Source organism: Nycticebus coucang, chromosome 21, assembly GCF_027406575.1.
Source record: "Nycticebus coucang isolate mNycCou1 chromosome 21, mNycCou1.pri, whole genome shotgun sequence".
Taxonomy (NCBI): domain Eukaryota; kingdom Metazoa; phylum Chordata; class Mammalia; order Primates; family Lorisidae; genus Nycticebus; species Nycticebus coucang.
The window spans coordinates 62,882,755-62,901,833 of record NC_069800.1 but is presented as its reverse complement, the minus strand read 5'-3'; the positions used below and the strand labels follow the sequence as shown (position 1 = coordinate 62,901,833).

General features: G+C 46.3%; 1 protein-coding gene across 1 annotated transcript in view; it reads right to left on the bottom strand.

Annotated features, from left to right (window-relative positions):
• Positions 1-4,712, bottom strand: part of VAPB (VAMP associated protein B and C) — a 69,149-nt gene extending 64,437 nt beyond the window's left edge. Inside the window, exon 1 of the mRNA XM_053573835.1 lies at positions 4,320-4,712. Within this exon, the coding sequence (XP_053429810.1) occupies positions 4,320-4,377 (58 nt within the window). The 5' untranslated portion in view covers positions 4,378-4,712. The remainder of the gene's footprint in view (positions 1-4,319) is intronic.
• Positions 4,713-19,079: the final 14,367 nt, after the last annotated feature.

Below are 19,079 nucleotides of genomic sequence, written 5' to 3'. Positions count from 1 at the left end.
TACTGGGCATCTACCCAGAAGGAAAAAAATCCTTTTATCATAAGGACACTTGTACTAGACTGTTTATTGCAGCTCAATTTACAATCGCCAAAATGTGGAAACAGCCTAAATGCCCACCAACCCAGGAATGGATTAACAAACTGTGGTGTATGTATACCATGGAATACTATTCAGCTATTAAAAAAAAATGGAGACTTTACATCCTTCGTATTAACCTGGATGGAAGTGGAAGACATTATTCTTAGTAAAGCATCACAAGAATGGAGAAGCATGAATCCTATGTACTCAATTTTGATATGAGGACAATTAATGACAATTAAGGTTATGGGGGGGGAGCAGAAAGAGGGACGGAGGGAGGGGGGTGGGGCTTTGGTGTGTGTCACACTTTATGGGGGCAAGACATGACTGCAAGAGGGACATTGCCTAACAATTGCAATCAATGTAACCTGGCTTATTGTACCCTCAATGAATTCCCAACAATAAAAAAAAAAAAAAAAAAATCTCATGAAAATCAGCTTTAAATGTAGGCAACTCCCACTGTGGCACGCTTCTTTTAGGCAGCCACCAATCTGTCTCCTTTTGATACTTAACACAATGTAATACTGTGTTATGGGAAGTACAGTAATACTGTACTTATAAAGTAACAACATAAAGTAATACTGTACTTCCCATAAAACTGGAAAAGGTCATATAAATTTGCATTCTCTTTTTCTTTTCTTTTTTTTTTTTTTTGTAGAGACAGAGTCTCACTACTGTCCTCGGGTAGAGTGCCGTGGTGTCACACGGCTCACAGCAATCTCTAACTCTTGGGCTTACGCGATTCTTTTGCCTCAGCCTCCCGAGCAGCTGGGATTACAGGCGCCTGCCACAACACCTGGCTATTTTTTTGTTGCAGTTTGGCTGGGGCTGGGTTTGAACCTGCCACCCTCAGCATATGGGGCCGGCGCCTACTCACTGAGCCACAGGGGCTGCCCCTGCATTCTCTTTTTCTTCTGTAAAGTTCTTAAATTTAACAAACCACACCAAATTCCCAAAATTAAAAAGAATCTGATGATATACACTGTTATATCATCATCTTAGGCTGCACTTAAAAGAATTTTTTTTCCTCTGAATAATAGGCATTTTAGTTATTTCCTTCTAAAGCAACGTTAGCTTACAATTTCAATTCATTGAGGGGAAACACCTCAGAAATCAGAGTTGTCACCCTGAGTAATTTATAGAAGCCAGTTAAATGTGCTAGTACTCATCCTGAAACGACTTACCTCTATACAGCAAACCAGGGTACTAAGTCTCTATTCTAATTTTCTTATCTCGGCATTCAGCTTAAACAAGCCAACCGATAATTTTTTTATCTTTTTATTTTTTTGCAGTTTTGGTTGGGGCCAAGCTTGAACCTGCCACCCCTGGTATATGGGGCTGACGCCCTACTCCTTGAGCCACAGATGCCAACCAATTTTTTTTTTAATCACCTCATAAGGTAGTTTACAAAATGCTTGTAGATGCCTCTTCTAAAGTTAAGAGCCTTCAACAATTTGATATCACCTCTCTTGAACCACTTTCCTAGCAAAAAATAGCCAATGACTTGGACCATCGTTACTTCAGCCAACCCCAGACCAGAGAGATCACTCTTCTTTGCTACACCTTTCAGACAAGAGTCTGAAGTGATGAGACCAGTTGTCCAAATACAACCACCAATCTCTGTATAGCACTACACATTTACAAAGCACCTGAATAGCCATATCACTCCTTCTAAACAACACAACTTTCTACAGGATGCAGGCACATATGAGTATCATCCCTACTGAATAAAGAGTGATCCAGGCTTTGGAGTGGCCAGCCCATGGTCACATATTTTAAGTGAAAGAATTGAAACAAAAACTTGAATTTCACAAACTAGTGCCTCTTTCCATAACATCACATTTGAGAGGTGGTTTGGGGTTTCAGGGAGTCAATCCAAGAAGAGACTGTTTGAGAAGCAGCAACACAATTTCGACATGGACACTTGCTGTGTGTACGTGCAAAGGGCCTTAGAAGATCTGACTCCTATCTACTCACCAACCTTGTCTCCTACCTTGCTGTGCAACCACAACAAATATTCTTTGCTGCTGTGATACTCAACGACTAGTGGCATCCCGAAAGAACCCAAAGCTTTTGTGCCTCTATGCATGAAATTTCCTCCTCCTGAAACATTCCCCACCCACTTATTTTAGTCTCCTTTTTTTTTTTTTTTTGTAGAGACAGAGTCTCACTTTACTGCCTTTGATAGAGTGCCATGATGTCACAGGACTCACAGCAACCTCTACCTCTTGGGCTATCTCCTGCCTCAGCCTCCAGGGCAGCTGGGACTACAGGCGCCCACCACAACGCCTGGCTATTTTTTGCAGTTCAGCCGGGGCTGGGTTTGAACCCGCCACCCTCAGTATATGAGGCCGGCACCCTATTCACTGAGCCACAGGCGCCACCCTCAACTTTTATAACTCAGATCAAATGACACCTCTTTCAGGAGGTGACCTCCTCCATGCTCCTGAAGCCCACTGGTTCACCCACTATTGCACAGTCCTGGCTGATTTTCTCATCTACTCTTTCCCTACACATAAAAGTCATGGGGTGGAGGTTGAGGGAAAATGGGGTAGTACATCTGATGTGACTTGGCTTTCTCCTGGTGTATGTCACATGGAGCAGATATTCAGTATATGTAACTGAACATGCCAAGTTACAGGAGTAGCCAAGCCAGGATTCCCAGATACTTCAGACAACGTAGGAAACTGCTCACCACATCGCTTGAGCTGACCAGACTCCTTTCCCAGACTGGCTCCTCCAGCAGAAGCCCATGGAAACATCATGCAAACTCAAGTACTTCCATGGAATTATGATCCACATTAGGTTTTTTGGAGGGGAGGGTTTTTCTTTTTCTTTTTTTCATTTTAGGTGGAAAGCCTTTGGTTCCTTATAGATTGAGTCATTTCACATTGTCATCAAGTGACAAAGTGACAGCCACGCTTCTGGAGCATGTCCAAGGGTCAGAGAGCATCATGGTTAAGAATGTGAACTCTGAAGTCTGGGTTCAAATGTACACTTGCCAACTGGGTAACTTTAGACAAGTGACCCTATACTACTCCCTGACAGGATATATGTGTGTAAACTGGGGTGCCTCTGGCCAGCATTCCTCCCACAAATACCGACTAAACATCCCTACTGTGGACCAGGTGCTTAATGATACAATGGTGAGCTAGCGGTCCAACCCAAAGGACACCTCCATCAAGTCTGCCTGCTTTATTCCCTTTGCAGCATCTAACACTCTGCAATGACCTTGCTCACTTGTTCGCCTCCCCTCATCAGACCACCTCGAGCGCAGAAGCCTTGTCTGCCTGGTTCATCCCTCGTCTCCTCCCCGTGCCTACTGCACAGTTGCTGGATACGTGCGAAAAGAAGGAATAAGCAGGTCAGACAAAGTCCTCGTTACCTCAAGGCCCTTGCATTTATGGTGGAGAAGATAGGGGAAAAACAACAACATAAAAAATATACAGGTACAAATTACAGCGGTGATGAATGCAGGGAACAAACCAGGGCCTTGGCTTCTCCACGCTCCAGCTCCAGGCAGCTCTGGAGAGAAAAAGGATCCCACCACCTGGCAGCCTCCGTCAACTGAGCGTGAGAAACACAGAAGGAAAGTTGTGCCGGTCCCATCAGAACTCCTGAGGAAGCGCCCTTCCTTTATTAGTTCAACAGATATTTATTAGACACCTGACATGTGCTGGGTCCATAAGCAAGAAATTGACAAGGACTTGCCCTCATGGAGTTTCCCTTCTAAAGTGCCAAAACACAGTGATGTTGAGTATCGAGAAGTGCCTGCTGACCAACAGTGCTAGGACGGGACGTGACTGCAGGTGTCCACGCGGGCTGGGTGGTCACAGCAGGCTTCTCTGAGCCATTGACATCTCAGCTAAGGCCTGGAGAGGTCAACTTTGTGCAGAGTACAGAAAGTACGAGGGAGCCGCCAGTGCTTACACTCTAAAGCAGAAGACCATTAAGTCTTCCGCAAGTTAGGACGGCAACTGTGACAAGTGCCCCGAAGGCGAGGCGCCCCCGGCAGGCGAGGGGCAGGAGGAGCAGGCCCTGGGCTCCCGCACATGGTCCTCGCGGCCCTCTCAGGTCCAGGCAGCTGCGGACGGTTCCGGGGCGCGGGGCGGGCGCCAAGGCCCGCCGGGACCCGCCACTCCCCGCGGCCGAACCGTCGGGGCGGGGGCCGGGGGCCGACGTCCGTCCGGAACTCGGGGCAGAGGCCGCGGGCCGGAGGGTGGTGGGCCTCCGGGGCTTACCTCGGAATTTGAGCTCGTGCTGCGGCTCGAGGCTCAGGACCTGCTCCACCTTCGCCATGTTCCTCGGCGGCGGGGCACCTTTGGCGGGGGGACCCCTGAGAGGTCACCTGAACCGAAAGCGTTAATGCTGCGCCCCCTTTAAATTTTACAAAGGGGGGGCCGGTCGGGGCGCGGGCGGGGGTCGTCGACGAGGTGCGCGCGCGCGGGGGGGGGGGGCGGCCTACGCGGTGAAGGCGCAGGGGCGGAGGGCGAGGGCGAGGCCGCGGTGCCCGGCGAGCTGACGGCACGCACGCACGCACGCACGCACGCAGCGTCGCACACACGCACACACGCAGCAGGCCGGCCGGCTCCGGCGGCGGGAAGCTGCGCCCTGCGCGGACTCTGGGGGCAGGGAGGAGAGCTGCGCGCGCGGAGCCCCTCCGGGCGCAGTGCGCAGGCGCGGCACGGGCCATGGGGGCGGGGCTGCTGTGCAGCAGGGGGCGGGGCCTTGCTCAGCCGGAGAGGAGGGGTCGGTCAGAACGTCCTGAAATGATGACAGCCGCCGCGAAATCTATTTATTATTAAGGGCCCGCTGGGGCACCGCCGTTGTGCGCAGCCCTTTATTTAGTAATAATAATAATAAACTTCCACTTTTCTCTTGCTTATGTAGTGCCAGACACTTTACAGACTTTGAATAATAATGGAAGTACTTCTTACTATAAACATGGTGTTTATGGGTGAATGATAAGTGCTAGGCACTGTGACATATCGTAAATAATAATTATAAATATAATAAGCTACCAATTATTGCTTACTTATTTTGTCTCAGCTGAATGCTTTCAATAACAACAACAGCAACTGTAGTAAATACAAGCTACTCTACATTAAATGTTTATTATGCGACAAGAATCGTGCTGAATGCTTTACTGGTAAATACCATTTGTTTATGCAACAAATATTCTTAAATAATCAATAATCAGAGAAGTTGATCTTATTCCTACCCTGTTGCGAGAGCCGAGCGAAGAGACATCCTTTGAATAAATAACAACGCAATTAAATTACATGATTAAAAATTGCTGGAAAGTCAGATCAGCTTGACCTCAAAAGTAGACACTCTATTATTATCATTTAAATCGTATTTTATTATATTACTTTATTTTGTAAAATAGGTATTCTTAACAGTCTCCCGTGCAAACATATACAGATAAAACAGGCATAGCAAATTAACAATGGTTAACTCTACAGGGAAGGTATATGGATATTTTTTGTACTGTTCTTCCCACTTTCCTATATTCTTGAAATTTTCCGTGATAAAAGACATTTTTAAAAGATAATCTTTGTCTTTTAACTGGAGCATTTAGTCCATTTACAGTTATTATATTTACTAATATAATTGGATTTTTTTCTACCATTTTATATTATTTCTATTTATCTTGCCTAGGTTTTTTTCCCCCTTCTTTCTTGCTTCTTTGAGGTTGACTTTTTTCTCATTCTTTCTTCTCATATATGGTCTATTTCTATTGTTTTACTGGTTTTCTTAAAATGTTTAATATGTATACTTATGAAATTCCAGTATCTTTAAATATCTTTAAAATACCTTTTTCCTGCTCCCTTAAATTATTAGGACTTTGGACTACTTCAGTCCACTCCCCCCTAAATTACATGCCTTAACTATAGTGTATGTTAAGTTTAATCTTTTCTATTTTGACACCCCCACCCCCACCGCCTCCTGGAGCCTGACACAGTGGTGGGCACCTGGAATCCTAGCTACTGGGAAGGTTGTGGCAAGAGAATTGCTTGAGCCCAAGAGTTTGAGGCCAGCTTGAGCAATATAGCAAGACCCTTTCTCCAAAAATAAAAATAAATACTTCTGTGAGGGTTGACTGGTCCAACCCTCACAGAAGTATTGTTTTTGTCTGAAAATGATTTTATTTTGCCCTTGTTCTTCAAAGATGTCTTGGCTTCCTGCTTGAGTGACAGTTTTCCTCTCTTGACACAGTGATTCCACTATCCACTATTTTCTGCTTCCCTCCTTACTCCTTAGGAGTCAGCTGATGATCTCACATCTAAAGATTATTGATTTTTCCCCCTCTTCTCATGTTCTACAATTTTATGATGAAGGAAGGAGGGAGGAAGGCAAGGAAAGGAGAAAGAAGGAGAAAAGGAAAGTTGTGTAAAATATTTAGACTTTCTCATATCATTGAAAGGAGGGAGGATAGAAAGGAAGAAAGAAGGGGGAATGAAAGATGAGTAAAACACTTAGACTTTTTCATACCACTATTCATGTCCCTTAACCTCTCTACCATATCTTATCTTTCATCTTTATGCTTCACATTCCAGATATTTCTTTAGACCTTTTTTCCATTTACTAAGTATCCCTTAGGCTACTGATAAACCTGCTGGGAGTTTTTATTTTTAACTCTGTAAGTCCTATTTTGTTCTTTTACATATCTAAGTGGTCACATTTATAGGTTTTTAACACTAATTCTGGGCTCCCCTGCCCTCCTCAGGAAATGGTGCTATAACAGTTTCAGCATTGGTCTCTTCTTTTGGCTTATTGGACACTTATCAGGGACACTAGCCAGGTAACCTAGGTGAGAGGAAGTCCATGTTTTTAAGCCCATGTGCAGTCCCTACCTGCCACCATGGCCACTCTGCAAATAAGCCCCCACAACAGGCAATGGCACAGCTGTGCGAAACACTGCCTGTCATCCACAGAATGTGTCGTCCTGTCCGCTTGATTAGCAGAGTGACTGATGCAATGGATGCCCTTGGGCGGGCATTCACCCTGTCCGGTCCACAAGCCAGACCTTGTCACCAACTACACCCACCCATTTATTCCGTTCTTAACCATCCACTGCCTCTGAGTCAGGGCACATCTGAGCAGGTCATCTGTCAGGAGCATCTCTCAGCCACACAAAGAAGACAACCAAACATGCTGCTTGAGATTCTGGAAAATCTGAGAATCCCATTTAGGTTGTAATTCTGCAACCCATCCAGTGAAATCTGGACTATGATTTTCAGGCAGGTTGAAAATCCACAGCCACAAGAAGTAAAGGATTATTTCAGGGCTCCCAAGAATCTCTCTCATTCTCTGTGACTTAAGCTGAGAGTTGAAAGGTCATAGTTTATCCTTTATTTTCTGTAATAGCTCCATGAACTCAGAAGCTGCTGCCCCCTGATCCCCACTGCAGTCCTGTGGTCACCATGACTACATAAGCATGGTAGCCTTAGCTCTTCAAGGCCCTTACTTCAGTGGGCACTCCGTCAGTCAAGTGCAAGTGATAACACAATCAGGATTGCATTACAAGATGCTTTGTAAACAGTGGTGTATAGCAAACTGACTTTTGGGGAGAGGTGGAAACTAAGCCTGGCTTGCACCATGACTGATTTTAAGCTACCAATGTGACATTACTGAGCAGAGTTAAGAGGAGACATGTATGACTAGCTTTCCTGTGCTGGTGTCCAGGACACCCTGCTTGTGTCCATATCCTACTGGCCCTGCAGCTATGCACGAAGCTGCGGCCAAGCCAATCCCAGAATCCCCCTTTTGAGGCCTTGCTTCCCAGAACCACTCTCACTACCAAGCATTCCTGCAGTCAAGGTCCAGCCAGGAAAAAAGATATTACACCAGTCACTTTAACAGAGATAATTTAGTAGGAGGAAATGGTTCAGCAGATAATGGAGAACTACAGAGGTCAAAAGAGGAAGATGCTGAGATACTACAAGGGTAGTAACTGCAGGAAGCAGGTACCATTCCTTTCCTAGGATATGGGGATGCAGGATACCACTGGGGATGAGATACCCCAGGAGCTCGGAGTAAAGGCCTCATGGAGGTGGGAGCAGACTCCTGAGCTTGGAGTGCTAACAAGCCAGAGCTGTGGCCCCTGCCCAGATGCAGTGAGGCTGCTTCTGGAATTGCGAAAAAAAATTGGAGGCTGGAGCAATGATTGCTGCTGGGTGAAAGGTCATCACTGAGGCAACGCTGACAGAAATGGGAAGCAGATGGGAAAGAGCAAGCCCCTTCCCTTGATTTCAGGTCTTCCTTGAGTACCTCCACCAATGGCATCTGCCAGAAAACTTGCTGCCTAAGGAGGAAGGGTGGGTGCAAAGCCCCGGCCCCAGTGTGTGAAAAGGGTTAGTGTAGGCTGAGAGACAACAGCTTTTTAACTCCCATTTCCTCTTTTATTTCTTTAAACATAGTAGATGTACTTATGGTCACAGTCTGTTCAACATCTGAAGTGGGTGCAGTATTGATTCTGTTGTTTCTGCTGGCTCTTGCCAGGGGTGTCCTATTTTCTTGTGTGTTTTATGATCTTTGATCTTATCTATGACAATCCTTGGAGGCCTGGCATTTCAGTTATCCATTGCCATGTAGCTAATCACTCCAAAACTGAGTGGCTTTAGAAATCACTGACTATTTTATGACTATCTCTCCTACTTGTGAAGGTTGGCAGGGCTCAGCCGGGCGACTTTCACTCAGGCCTCTCACGTGGCTACAGTAAAACAGGCTGGGCCTATGCAGAGAGTTTAAGACTAACTACAAGTTAAAGGGTATCATCCTAAATCACCCTCACTCTGACACCGACTGCAAGTTCGTTGATTTCCTAAAGCCACCAGGTTTGATAATTTACTAGAAGGACTAACAGAAGCCAGTGAAAGCTGGTATATTCACACTTACCGTTTATTACAGGGAAAGGATCCAGATTAAAATCAGCCAAGGGAAGAAGAAGATGGGGCAGAGGGTTCCAGCTGTGGAGCTTCTGTTGCTCTTGCTCTGTAGTGTCAGGATCCGTTAATCTTCAGTGTCAACATGTAATAATATGCCCAGAGCATCACAAACCACAGGTGCTTACCTGAGCTTCAGTGTACAGAGTTTTTACTGGGGCTCCACTGCGTAGGCACAACCATTTGATTGGCAAAATTGCCGATTTCAGCCTGCAGGTCAACTGATATCCAATGATGTGATCTTCGGATAGCCAGGTTCCTGCTATATGGCACCCCTCCCCTAAATCACATTGTTAAGACTATGTAGTATGATGTGAAGCCTATCAGTCAAAACCTTCTCAGGGCCTAGAGATTGCCTCCCAGAAGTCAGGAGAAAGGCCAGACACCTGTCTTTGGGCAAGGTGCAATTTTTCATTATCCAGACTGGAATCATTACAGGTCTGGTGCCTCACTGGCAGGACTCAGCCAGCAGTAGTACCTAGAACTCCATGGGCACTACTCTATGACTTGATATGTTTTGACAATGTGCACTTTCCGGACAGAGGCTTTGGGGAGCAGAGATTTTCACATAGGAACTCAGGAATTGAAAGTTAGTGTCTGAGAGGGAGAATATGAGAGAGCAGGTACATGAGCCCTCCCAGAGGCTGGATCACCTTTCCTAACCCAGCCTCAGAAATCATGCAGGGTCACTAGTTCACTACATACTACCCTTTGAGGCAGTCAGGAGGTCTGTTCAATCTCAAAAGGTGGGGACAGAGACAATACCACCTGATGGGGTTGTGATAGGTTTCTAGGAGAACTTATCTGGTGGAAATACTGTTGAAGCCATCTGGGGAATGTATAATCTGCCACACCTGGGCTGAAGGCAGCTCCTCCAGAAAGCATTTGCCTTGGCTTCCACCAGATAGAGTGGGCACCAACCAGGGTGACCTCCAGTTCTCAGTGTAAGGTTTTTCTGGTCACCCAAGTAGTGTGAATTTTGGCTGCAAACCTTGGGGCAGGCTGACCTGTCTTCACAATTCTCAGGAGAAATGGCTTTTCTCCTCACTGAGTGCCTCCACATGACAGTTGTCCTTTGGCTGGGGGCAGTATTTTGGGATCCCTGTCCCCTGAAGGATCTTGCTAAACTCACCAACTTAGGTGGGCCCTGAACTTTGCCCTCTGCCCTGTAAAATCCAAAAGACAGAAAATTAAAGCACTCGTCCACAGGCCTCCAAACTTTCCTGGGAAAAAAACCAAGTTATGGACTCAGATTATTGCTAAGAGTTTTATCTCACCTTCGCTGTTTGGCTTCAGAGCTCTCCCTGTGCTGGCTCATCAATGCATTTAAAACATTTTCTCCAGCCTATGAGTTGTTTTGACTGGAAGGATCTCTCAGCATATCTAAGCCTCCATATTGCCAGAAACATAAGTCTCCTGAGTAGAATGTTCATGTTAAAAATATTTTATTGGACCCAGACCTCAGATTTTATTTCTCCTACTTTTCCCCTGCGAATGGGACCAGGACTTCTTGGAAAAATGGACGATTTTTTGACCTGGAGCAGGGAATATATGAGATGAACCCCGAGCATCTTGTGCTGGCAGAAAGTAAGGAAGTGCTCAAAAGACAAAACAATAGTAATATGTCAAAGGAATGCAGGAGACAAATGACAGACCTCCCAATGGCCCACACTGGGATAACACGAGGAATGAAAATGAATAACATAGTGGTGGATGAGAACTAAAGTGGAAAACAAATATCCTCGAGACCGTAATGACATACATAAATAGAGTAGAAAAAACAACTTTCCCAGACAGAGGAATCTCAAATCATTTATGTTGAATAATCTTCTCTCAAGCAAGTAGAACATAACTCCCCACCCTTAAGTGAGGACTGTACTTAGTGAGGACATTATGGACAGTAAAGGAAAAAGTAACTTCATGGCTCTGCGCCTGTAGCTCAAGCAGCTAAGGCCCCAGCCACATACATCAGAGCTGGCGGGTTCGAATCCAGCCGGAGCCCGCCAAACAACAATGACAACTACAACCAAAAAATAGCCGGGCATTGTGGCGGGCACCTGTAGTCGCAGCTACTTGGGAGGCTAAGGCAAGAGAATCGCTTAAGCCCAAGAGTTGGAGGTTGCTGTGAGCTGTGGTGCCATGGCACTCTACCAGGGCAACGGCTTGAGGCTCTGTCTCAAAAAAAGAAAAAGTAACTTCATAGTGGAGAAACCTAGAAAGGCATCCGTTGTCCAGGTGATCAAGGTCAACGCCATCACTGGTAAATGCTGTTGGTAGAAGCACCCATGATACAATGTGATGAGAAGTGAACTTCACCTCTGTGGTCTTCACCCCCAAAGCCCAGACACAAACCCAGTCTCATCATAAGAAAAACATCAGAAAAATCTAAACTGGAGGACCTCCTGCAGAATACTTGGCTAGTTGTCCTCAAATTGTCAAGGTTATCAACAAGAAGGCAAGGCTCAGAAGCTGGAGGCGCCCAAGGAGATGTGACCACTAAGTGTAATGTGATGTCCTGGAGGAAAAAATAAAGGACATTAGGGGGAAACTGAAGAAATCTGTATAAAATATAGAGTTTAGTTAACGATACTATATTGATCATATTAATAACGGTTCCTTAGTCTTGACAAATGTATCACACTCACCTAAGTTGTTAGCAATAGTGGGGAACTGGGCATTGGATGCATGGAAACTCTCTGTATTATCTTTGCAGTTGCAAAGCTTCGGGAACGCCAAAGCTATTCTAAAACTTAAAAAGTTCTCTAAAAGAATCAAGTGAATTTCCAGGCTCCCATGTTGATGTTCCCTGAGGTTGTTGCTCTCAGGCACTCAGACCCTTTGATCAATGGTGACATGTGATGCCAGACCATTTTCAGGGAATGGAAAACTTGGATGAATTGGTGCCACCCTCTTCATCCCATTTCCCAATTCGTCCTTTGGAAATGCTACCCCTTGGCTGTCCAAATCACCACTCTCCTCCATGGCCTCAACCACTTATTCATCGCTCCATCTCTTTTTCATTCATTCACCTAGCCACATTTTAAATCAAATTTACAAGCAAATTTTAATTGAATGTTTCATTTATTTCATGTGTTGTTTATTTGTCTGTTGCAGTTCCTCAGAATCTGCCGTGTGAGCACCCTGTCACGGATGCATTTGGCCTTGGTGACAAAGGACCTCACTGTCTAGTACAGGGTCATTGACGAAAAATGCCAAAGCAATGACAATCTGTGATAAATATGAAAATAGATGAGAAGGAAGCCATGAAGAAAGTAAATCTTACTCTGGGGACTGGGAAAAAAACATAAAGGCTCAAAGGGTATTAAAGAGCAGTCTTGATGGAACTGTCCCCCCTCAAACAAAAAAGAAAACCATAAGAAAAATTTTACCAGACAGAAAAAAGGAGAAAGTGTCCTCCAAGAGGAAGAAGAACACGGGCAAAGGTCCTGGTGTACGTGGACTGTTTGGGAGCCTGCGAGGAGCAGTGACAGCGCTCACGTGCACTCAGCTCCTGCTCGGGCTATGTTGGCTCACATGTTAGCTTCCTAGGGCTGCTGCATCAAATGATTACAAAGTGGCTTAAAACAAAACATATTTCAGCTCAGTGCCCGTGGCACAGTGGTTACGGTGCCAGCTACATGCATTGAGGCTGGCGGGTTCAAGCCCGGCCCAGGCCAGCTAAGCAACAATGACAACTACAACGACAACAGAATAGCCAGGCGCTGTGGTGGGCACCTGTAGTCCCAGCTACTTGGGAGGCTGAGGCAAGAGAATCACTTAAGCCCAAGAGTTAGAGGTTGCTATGAGCTGTGATGCCACAGCACACTACCGAGGGTGACATAGTGAGACTCTTGTCTCGAAAAACGAAAACAAAAACAACCCCACTCCCCCACATATTTCTTATCTAACAGTTTGAAGGTCAGAAGTCTAAAATTGGGTCTTGAGGCTGAAATTGGGGTGTTGTCAGGGCTGTGTTCTGTCTGGAAGCTCCAGCAAAAATCTGCTCCTTGTCTTTCCGGAGGTTACCACATTCCCTGGGTCATGTCCGCTTCCTCCATCTTTAAAGCCAGCAGTGCACCAGCTCTGAGTCTCCTTCTCCCTGACACGGCTGCTCCCATCACTGCGTTGTCTGCTCTGACTGACCCTCCTGGGTCCCTCTTCTAAGGACCCACCTAGATAATTCAGGAAAACTTTCCTATCTCAAGATCCTTAACTGTGTCTGCAAGGTCTCTTGGCCATTAGAGGTACTCTCTTCACAGGTGCTGGGGATTACAACGTGACATCTTTAAGGGAGCCATTATTCTGCTTACGGCAATGTGTGTTAGCTCTTGTCACCCTCATAGCAACCATGGCTATTGTCATTTCCCTTTTACAGATGAAGAAATCAAGGTTGATAGAGGAGAAACGACTTGTTCCAAACCACAGGGAAAGCAAGAGGCTGCGGAAGAGAGGAACACATCAAGGCTGAGAAGCCCTGAGAGCTAAAGTGGCTTCAGTGAGCTCCTGTGGGCTGGACGCATGCTAATTGCTTTGTGTTCACTTATTTAATCCTCAAAACACAGTGTCAAGAGGGGTCACTTATCCCCACTTTACCAATCAGGAGATCAACGCACTGAGCAGTGTGGGTGGCAAGGATGAGGGGGTCTTCTTTTATACCACAAAGTCTAGATTTTATCCTTGAAGTTGTGTCTGATGTTTTTATAAAAAGGAGTGACATGACCAAGTATGTTGTTTTTTAAATAACTTTTTATTTTGCAATAATTTTAGATTTATAGAAAAATTATAAATGTAGCACAGAAAGTTTTTGTATATCCCTCAGTTTCCCCTAATATTATTATTATTTGAGACAGAGTCTCACTCTGTTGCCCTGGGTAAAGCACTGTGGCATCATAGCTCATAGCAACTTCAAACTTTAGGTTCGAATGATCCTCTTATCTCAGCCTGCTGAGTAGCCGGGACTCTAGGCACCCACCACAATGCCCCAGCTAGTTTTTCTATTTTTAGTAGAGATGGGGGGTTTCGCTCTTTTTTTTTTTTGAGACAGAGCCTCGAGCTGTCGCCCTGGGTAGAGTGCTGTGACATCACAGCTCACAGCAACCTCCAACTCCTGGACTCAAGCAATTCTCCTGCCTCTGCCTCCCAGGTAGTTGGGATTACAGGTGCCCACCACAACGCCTGGCTATTTTTTTTGGTTGCAGCCATCATTGTTGTTTGGCAGCCTGGGCTGGATTTGAATCTGCCAGCTCAGGTGTATGTGGCTGGCGCCTTAGCCGCTTAAGCCCCTGGCACTGAACCAGAGATGGGGGTCTCGCTCTTGCTCAAGCTGGTCTCAAACTCCTGAGCTCAGGCAATCCACCTGCCTCTGCCTCCCAGAGTGCTGCGATTACAGGTGTGAGCCACTGCCCCTGGTCTGGGCTTGCTCACTTAACATCCATCTCCCTCCTGGAGGGCACACTGCACTAGGTTGAGCTAGCACCCCACCTCCAGTAAGTAGGAAGGGCTTAGAGCACCACAGAGACCCAATAAATAGAGAAGTGAGCGATGCAATGAATGGATGGATGGTGGGGATGTGTGCACATGAATGAAGGTGCAGGGTCCCCAGGGATTGAAGTTTCAAGACAAGCTGGTACAAGGGATTAGTTAAAACTCACGCAGACCTGGATGGAGGATGAAGGGGCCACAGAGCCAAGCGTGGTCATATAACTAACTAACCCCTGCCCAAGGTGAGGGAAGCCCCTCCAGACTGTAGCAGGAGACAGGGAGGGGCTGCTTCCTCAGCTGCTGAGGGTCTCAACAAACTGGTGGCCACTGGGAGGTTTGCGGAGTTGAGGAAGAAGATGCTTGCTTCCTGGTCTTCCCCCAGGACTAAGTTCCCCTGAGGTCCCTTAGTTCCTCACTCCTGAGAGCAACAAGGGTCTGGGTCCCTGGTCCTGAAGTCTGTGTCTGGCACATAAAAGGTGCTCAATAAATGCTTGATAAATGAATGAAATAATGTAATTAAGAATTGGAGAGTGCACCGTGCTGAGAGTCTTCTCAATCCTTAGGAATTGTCCCTAAGCACCCAGAAGGCTACATTTGCATACAAATAATTGATATTCTAATTACAAATCATTTGTATTGATTTATTAAGCAGATCCCCAAAGGATCTCTAGAAGATAATTAGATTCTACATTCCTTAGGGGTAAGGATGGTGGATTTGCCTCATCGTCCCCCTGGCAGTGTGCGGCAGAGCTACATGATAAATGTTTGATGAGGGAATGAATGAGCATGGTCTTAATTGTGGGGAGAGTTTCTGGGGTCCCCACAGATCATCTCCAGTGTGTTGGGGCATGGGGGGGACAGGGGGCACGTTCATTTGTGCATTTGTACAATTGGCAAATCTATCTCCTCCCTAAGCCCTAGTGATTTCCACCACGTAGCCTTCATCCACTGAGCAGACATTCCTGGAGGGGCCTATGGGCTGAGCATCAGACCGAGACCAAGGACACACAGGTCCTGTCTCTTCCTGACTTGCTAGGACAGAACCTGAGAGATCTGCTAAGGAGTGGCCCGGGGGCAAGGGCCTCAGACCTCTGCTCATTGTTTCTGTCTGCCTCTCCCCCAGTTACTTGGAAGAAATGTTGATATGTAAAAATTAAAAAAAAAAAAAGATCATGCAGCCAGTGAGTGAAAGCATCATTTGACAAATTTGCTATTTTCATCAATCTGATTAAAAACCATGCCCCCCCACCCTGCCTCTGCAAATCCCCCCAGTCACCGCTAAGGCCCCCTGTGATTTGAAGTTGCGCAGCAGCTGTGGTCTCCTTTATCAGAAGGAGAGTGTGAAAGGCCAGGACAGCAGCAGAGGCCGGCAGAGAGAGAGAGTGAGAGAGGCAGAGACAGAGGGCATGGCGTAGAGGGCCAGGCAAGACCACCACGAAATGGCATTTAAAAATTTGATTTCCAGCTACTCGGGAGGCTGAGGCAGGAGAATCGCCTAAGCCCAGGAGTTGGAGGTTGCTGTGAGCTGTGTGAGGCCACAGCATTCTACCGAGGGCCATAAAGTGAAACTCTGTCTCTACAAAAAAAAAGAATAAAAAAAAAAATTTGATTTCTCCATTTCCATTTTCCTACTCTCCACTCTGAGGAATGCTTAAAGCCACAGATTCTCAAGTGACTGTCACGACTTTGTTTTTGTACCTGGGGGAAAAACAAAACAAGCGATGATGGTTACAATATGCAGAATAAATGCAGTGCTCTCACGAAATCCAGGGTTGCAGTAGGACCTGCCTTTTGCGCTGAGAGGCGAGTTTTGCTGAGATTCTTCCTCTGCTGGGGTTGGGGTTGGCAGGGCTCGGAGTGCAGGCTTGGTAGACTGCCTGAGTCCCAACTGCCCCCCATTGGCTCCCTGACTTACTGGAGGTATGACCTTGGGCAAGTCACGTAGGCTGCTGGCAATGCCCGCCAGGGACACATCTGTAGGTGAAGATATTGGGATTATTATTCCCTGAGCACACCTTGGGAAGTGGGGCCCAGCTCACTAAGACATGTCAGGACAGCTTCAGGGTAGCCAGGCTGTGTTAAGAGATTTGGGGGAGGGGTTCAGCAAATGGAGCTTTGCTTCAGATTTCATGCTGTCAGGATGTGAGGAGAGGCTGCGCCAGCAGGTCCACAGCTGTGCCCACAGCTGCAGTTAGATTAGCCGTCTGGTAACTTTTAGGGGTTTGGACAAAATTGTTCGGTATGTGCTCGACCTGATGCCAGAGGGTTCTTGTTTTCATCCTGAACCATCATGGTCTGAGTGGCCTCACGTGGGGTCAGTGTCCTGTTGATGTCCAGCAGGAAAGCACCCCACGGCCAGCTAGCCTGGGAGTGGCTAGCTCGCAGCTGCTAGGGGCTGCTTTTCTCTTTTTCACTGTCTGAGACCATCTGTACAGCAGGGAATAATGGAAGTTTCTCTCTCTCAGGGCAGGGGAGGATTCAATGGACAGATGCAAGCCAAGTCCTTGGGGCAGTGGTGCTAGCCGTCACCACAAGGACAGCACACAGTGGAGTCTCGCCATGGTGAATTTCAAGGAGCACCCCAAACCTCTCGTGGCAGAATCTGGGGGCTTGTGTGGTGTGTGAGCTTGGGACTGGAGTGGTTGTAGGGTGGGTTTTTCTGTCTTTTGGTACATTGTGAAGGAAATGAGCTCAGCACACGGTTAGGGAGGTAAATCTCCTCATCCCAAACCCCAGCCTTGCCTGGGGCGGAGGTGGCTCTAACCGAGTGCTCCCTCGGCGCCTCACAACTCTGTGAAGACACACTCTCTCCCCCATCTTGAAATGTTATTAAGTAGAAGCAAATGATTCGTCATCTGCTGCAGCTAGGAAGAGGAAAATGTAGAGAACACCTGTTATTTTCTCCTGTGGGAAAGGGATCACAAAAGAACCTTCCCCCACCCCTTTCTTTATTTCTCAGATTCATTCCCTACTGGGGGGTCCAATCGATTTGTGTTGTGATGATGCGTGGTGTGTGGTAAGAGCCCTAAAACTCTGTCCTGTTTTCCATGTATTTATTCCTCAGAGTCCGAGACATAGGACTTGCCAGTGGCAGGAATGTTGGAACATCTGATAATACAAATCATAAATGGTGATGGATCAGCCTCTGAAAGCTGGTACCTGGGAGGGGAGAGAGGAGACATTTGACCCTTCTGCTGTTTCCAGGGTGCTCCGCCTCTTCAGCTGTCCTTGTCGTTCCCAGCTTCTCTTTGCTCCCTCCTCTGAGTCTGATTTCTCTTGATGAAACCCTCTGAACCTATTATCCTGCAGCTGGGGCTACCAGGAACCTTTTGTCTTTTTCTCATTTTACTTTGCAATTTAAGTCATTTGTCTTTTCTTTATTTTGTGTTTGTGTGTGTACACATAAGTATGTGTGGGAGTATTTTTTTTAAACTACAGCATTATGAAAAATAAAGACAAGCTTTTATATTTCTTAAGCTTTAACATAAAAACAATAAAGAAGTCCTTTATGGCCCCATGGTGAAAAAAACAGCCACTCAACCACTCAGTGTACATGGTTTTTGCAACAAGCAGTTGCATGCCTAATAAAGGAACTTGTATGTTTATTACTGGTACAATTAGTTCCCTAACCCTAACCTTGATTGCTTGCTTCCGTTAGGTACTCATGGTAACCCTATAATGTCTGCACCATTGTCATTTGGCAATGAACGTCACAAACCAATTCAAAGAGGGGGTTGGCAAAGTTTAAGCACATTCACTGACTCGACAAAACACCAAGGAAGGTCTTCCAGCTTGCGTTGAAACCCCCTTTGAAAAACAACACTCCCCCTCACTGGCCTGGGTCATTCACGTCAGAGAATATCCTAAATAAATACAATTTTATTTCACTTCTTGAAATGTTCCCTTTGAGGATTTCCGGATTACTTAAAACTTACACATCATTTTCATTCAATGCTAAAGAGCTCTCCCGTGCTGGCAGGGTCCATCTTCCTCCCATCCAGGGGGCTGTTTTTTGAGGGAGAATTTGATACACACAATAATCATTTTCATATATGTCCTATTTGAGGATTCAAAACTTGCTGTCCTTTCAGCACCCACAAGGTCATTAACAGGCCATTTGTCAAAATTGCCACTTGGCCACCAACATTCCCCTCTCCTGTTGCACTCAGAAGTAATTTAAGAATCAGGAAAGAAAACCTCCTGGGATTCCAGTTTCTTTTTTTTTCTTTTTCTTTTCTTTTCTTTTCTTTTTTTTGAGACAGAGCCTCAAGCTGTCGCCCTGGGTAGAGTGCCATGGCTTCACAGCTCACAGCAACCTCCAACTCTTGGGCTCAAGCGATTCTCCTGCCTCCGCCTCCCAAATAGCTGGGACTACAGGTGCCTGTCACAATGCCTGGCTATTTTTTGGTTGCAGCCGTCATTGTTGTTTGGTGGGCCTGGGCTGGATTCGAACCCGCCAGCTCAGGTGTATGTGGCTGGCGCCTTAGCTGCTTGAGCCACAGGTGCCGAGCCTTTTCTTTTTTTTTTTGAGAGTCTCAGGCTGTTGCCCTGGGTAGAGTGCTGTGGCATCCT